This window comes from Nicotiana tomentosiformis, chromosome 6, assembly GCF_000390325.3.
Source record: "Nicotiana tomentosiformis chromosome 6, ASM39032v3, whole genome shotgun sequence".
NCBI classification, from domain to species: Eukaryota; Viridiplantae; Streptophyta; class Magnoliopsida; order Solanales; family Solanaceae; genus Nicotiana; species Nicotiana tomentosiformis.
In genome coordinates this window covers 79,472,505-79,475,804 of record NC_090817.1, presented here as the reverse complement: position 1 = coordinate 79,475,804, position 3,300 = coordinate 79,472,505, and the positions used below count along the sequence as shown (strand labels likewise).

Here is a 3,300-nt window from a genome sequence, read left to right as displayed (position 1 = left end):
ATAGGTCGTATGTTAATCTTGTGTATAGTTAAAAGGAGGCATTCCAGTTGCGTCCATTAGCAACTCATTTCTTGTTAGTGTGTTGCTCCTTTCTCTCTGCACAAAACCTGGGCTTAAAACCCCTCCTTTGTCTCTCTTTCTCTCTTCAAGACTTGAGGTATACTTCTCTTTTTATTATTCTTCTTAGTTTGTATTACTATTATTAACTAGTTGGATCACTCTACTTGTTCATGTATAGAATTTTTAATTGTCTGCAATTAGTTCTTGGCTTATTTCTATTTGGGGTATACCATGATAAGGATCTCAAGAAAGATTCATTGTAGTTGTAAAAATGTTTGCTTTATCGTTCATAGTAACTGCAAATTCGCAAACTTTTCACTTACAGTGCTCAAGGAATGGAACCTTTATTTCAAGAATGATACTTTGCTGCTAGAATTTGTAGTCCAGTTGGGGTTTCATAAACATGCCTTTAGTATATATAGCATCTCATGCTAATGATTAAAATTTGATGTTTATGTGACCTTCTTTATTGCTTTTATGTTATATGTGGTCTTGAAATTTCATTAACATTAGACAAGTTGGAATATTGGGCTTGCTGCACCTCTTTTTTTGGGGTTATTTTTTTGTGAATTAGATAACATCTTGTGCTGAATGTTTCTCTTGTACGATGTTGTAGAGAAGTACAGACCATATCATGTGTAGTGGTTCTAAGAGTAAGGTCTGTTCTGCTGATTTAGCCATGGAAGCTGAAATTCAGAAGCAAAAGGATCTTCTCCCTGGTTTCTCCCTCTTGCTCGAGTTATCAGCCTCGGATGATATTATCAACTTCCAAAAGGCTGTAGAAGAGGAGGGTCATGACATGAATGAGGTGGGTTTATGGTATGGTAGGAGAATTGGTGTAAAGAAGATGGGATATGAGGAGAGGACACCCCTTATGATTGCTGCTACTTTTGGTAGCAAACGGGTGCTGAATTATATGCTTGAGAAGGGCTGTCTTGATGTTAATCAAGCCTGTGGTTCCGACGGGGCTACATCGCTTCACTGCGCAATTGCTGGTGGCTCTTCAGCTTTGCTTGAGGTTGTCAAGCTCTTGCTTGATGCTTCTGCTGATGTGAATTTGGTTGATGCGAATGGAAAACAGGCTGTTGACCTGATCTCAGCTCAGGGCTGTTGTCTCAACTCTAGGAGGAAGATACTGGAGCACTTGCTTGGAGGAAGCAGCGACGACGGGGAAGCAAGTGGACTCATCGATCAGATTATCTCTGAACAAGCAGAAGAACAGCTGTTATTGACTCCAAACATCTCTAAATTTGGGAGCGAGAAGAAAGAGTATCCTGTTGATCCCTCTCTTCCGGACATAAAGATTGGGATATATGGGACAGATGACTTCAGAATGTACATATTTAAGGTGAAACCATGCTCAAGAGCTTACTCCCATGACTGGACAGAGTGTCCCTTTGTACACCCTGGTGAAAACGCAAGAAGGCGTGACCCTAGAAAATACCACTATAGTTGTGTCCCTTGTCCAGACTTTCGCAAGGGGGCATGCCAGCGAGGAGATGCTTGTGAGTATGCGCATGGGATTTTTGAGTGCTGGCTTCACCCTGCACAGTACCGAACTCGTATGTGCAAGGACGAAACAAATTGCAATAGGAGGGTGTGCTTCTTTGCCCACAAACCTGAAGAGCTCCGCCCCTTGTACCCTTCTACAGGGTCTGCTATGCTTTCACCTAGATCTTATTCCAATGATGCTCTGTCATTGGATATTGCATCAATTTCTCCGCGAGCCCTTGGTTCTCCATCATTTATGATGCCTCCTACTTCAACTCCACCTATGTCTCCTTCTACAGTGGCTTCTTCTGTGGGTGGATCTTTGTGGCCTTGCCAATCCAGTCTTGCAACTCCAACCTTGCAGCTGCCTATAAGTAGGTTGAAAACCGCATATAGTGCCAGAGACGTGGAGTTAGATAATGGTTTACTTGGATTCGAAAGTCATCATCTGCGACAAGATCAACTGATGGATGACTTATCTGCTCTTTCTTCACCGTCCGGGTGGAACAGTTCTTCGGCCAAAGCTGCTGCTTTTGCAGCTTCTTCTAGTGATAGAAACGGTGAACTTAGTAGGCATGGTGGATTGAAACCCACTAATCTTGATGATATCTTAGCGACCCTTGATTCCAAAATTTTGTCTCAGCTACAAGGGCTATCACTTGATGCTGGATCACCCCAACTACAATCTCCCAAAGGGATGCAGATGCGACAAAATATGAACCAGCAACTTATGACAGGCTATTCTTCCGGTCAATCTTCACCATCTTTTAGGACATCATCTTCGTTTGGGATTGATCCATCTGGTGCTGCAGCAGCAGCTTTGAGTTCAAGGTCTGCTGCATTTGCCAAACGAAGCCAGAGTTTCATCGATCGTGGTGCTCCAGGCCGTCTCTCTGGGATATCTTCATCCCTTTCTAACACGTCCGCTGTGCCTCCTAACCTCTCAGGTTGGGGTTCCCCTGATGGTAAATTGGACTGGGGTATTCAGAAGGAAGAGCTCAATAAGTTGAGAAAATCTGCTTCCTTTGGTTTACGGAGCAGTGGCAGTAGGTTTCCTATGAGTGAACCCTCAATTTTAAACTCTTCTGCTGAGCCTATGAGTTCAAGACAATTATCTAGGGAAGATCAGCAATATCATCTGAATGCTAGTCGAGGTTCTGAGACGATTCCAACATGGGCAGATCAGTTATACATGGAGCAGGAGCAGATTGTGCATTGATGGTGAAGATTGGAGCTGGGCTTATTCTTTCTTGAAGTAGTATCTAACAAGTTCTTTTCCCATTTTTTGAATTCATTTTTTCATATTCACCATCTTGTTGATGAAAGGATACTGATAAGCAGAACAGAGAAAGAGAGCTAGAGAAAGGACTTGGTCAGGGTGGAAGAATTCTGCTCATTCAAAATATTTTGATTTTTGAGTTTTGAATATTGAAAAGTGATGTCTGCTTTAATGGCATCACTATAGAATATGTAACAGGGCGACGAATAATGAAATACGAGTGAAATGGTCCTTTAATTCAAGAGTCAAGTTATCAGGTTACGCTTCCCTATAATTTCTGTACTTTGTTTGTATGAATAAGTACACAAGGAGATAAAATTGATTATTCAATCCCATTCTTGGCAATTTTTGCTGACACTGGTCCTCCACAATTATGCAGTGTGTTTGTGCCGCATAAAATTTTCTTACACTATTTATGCATATAACTTATATCCATAAATTACACAAAAGAACTGAGAAGATATAATCAT

At 41.5% G+C, this 3,300-nt stretch overlaps 1 protein-coding gene across 1 annotated transcript; it reads left to right on the top strand.

The window, feature by feature from the left end:
* On the top strand, nucleotides 1-3,072 carry LOC104104098 (zinc finger CCCH domain-containing protein 66-like). The gene is made up of 2 exons (XM_009612101.4): nucleotides 1-157; nucleotides 677-3,072. The coding sequence occupies exon 2, from the start codon at nucleotides 695-697 to the stop codon at nucleotides 2,768-2,770; it is 2,076 nt and encodes a 691-aa protein (XP_009610396.1). The 5' UTR covers nucleotides 1-157; nucleotides 677-694; the 3' UTR covers nucleotides 2,771-3,072.
* The last annotated feature ends 228 nt before the right edge of the window (nucleotides 3,073-3,300 follow it).

Bases quoted from the DNA above. Each gene is read 5' to 3' on its own strand.
- LOC104104098 (XM_009612101.4), top strand. From the start codon at position 695: ATGTGTAGTGGTTCTAAGAGTAAGGTCTGTTCTGCTGATTTAGCCATG.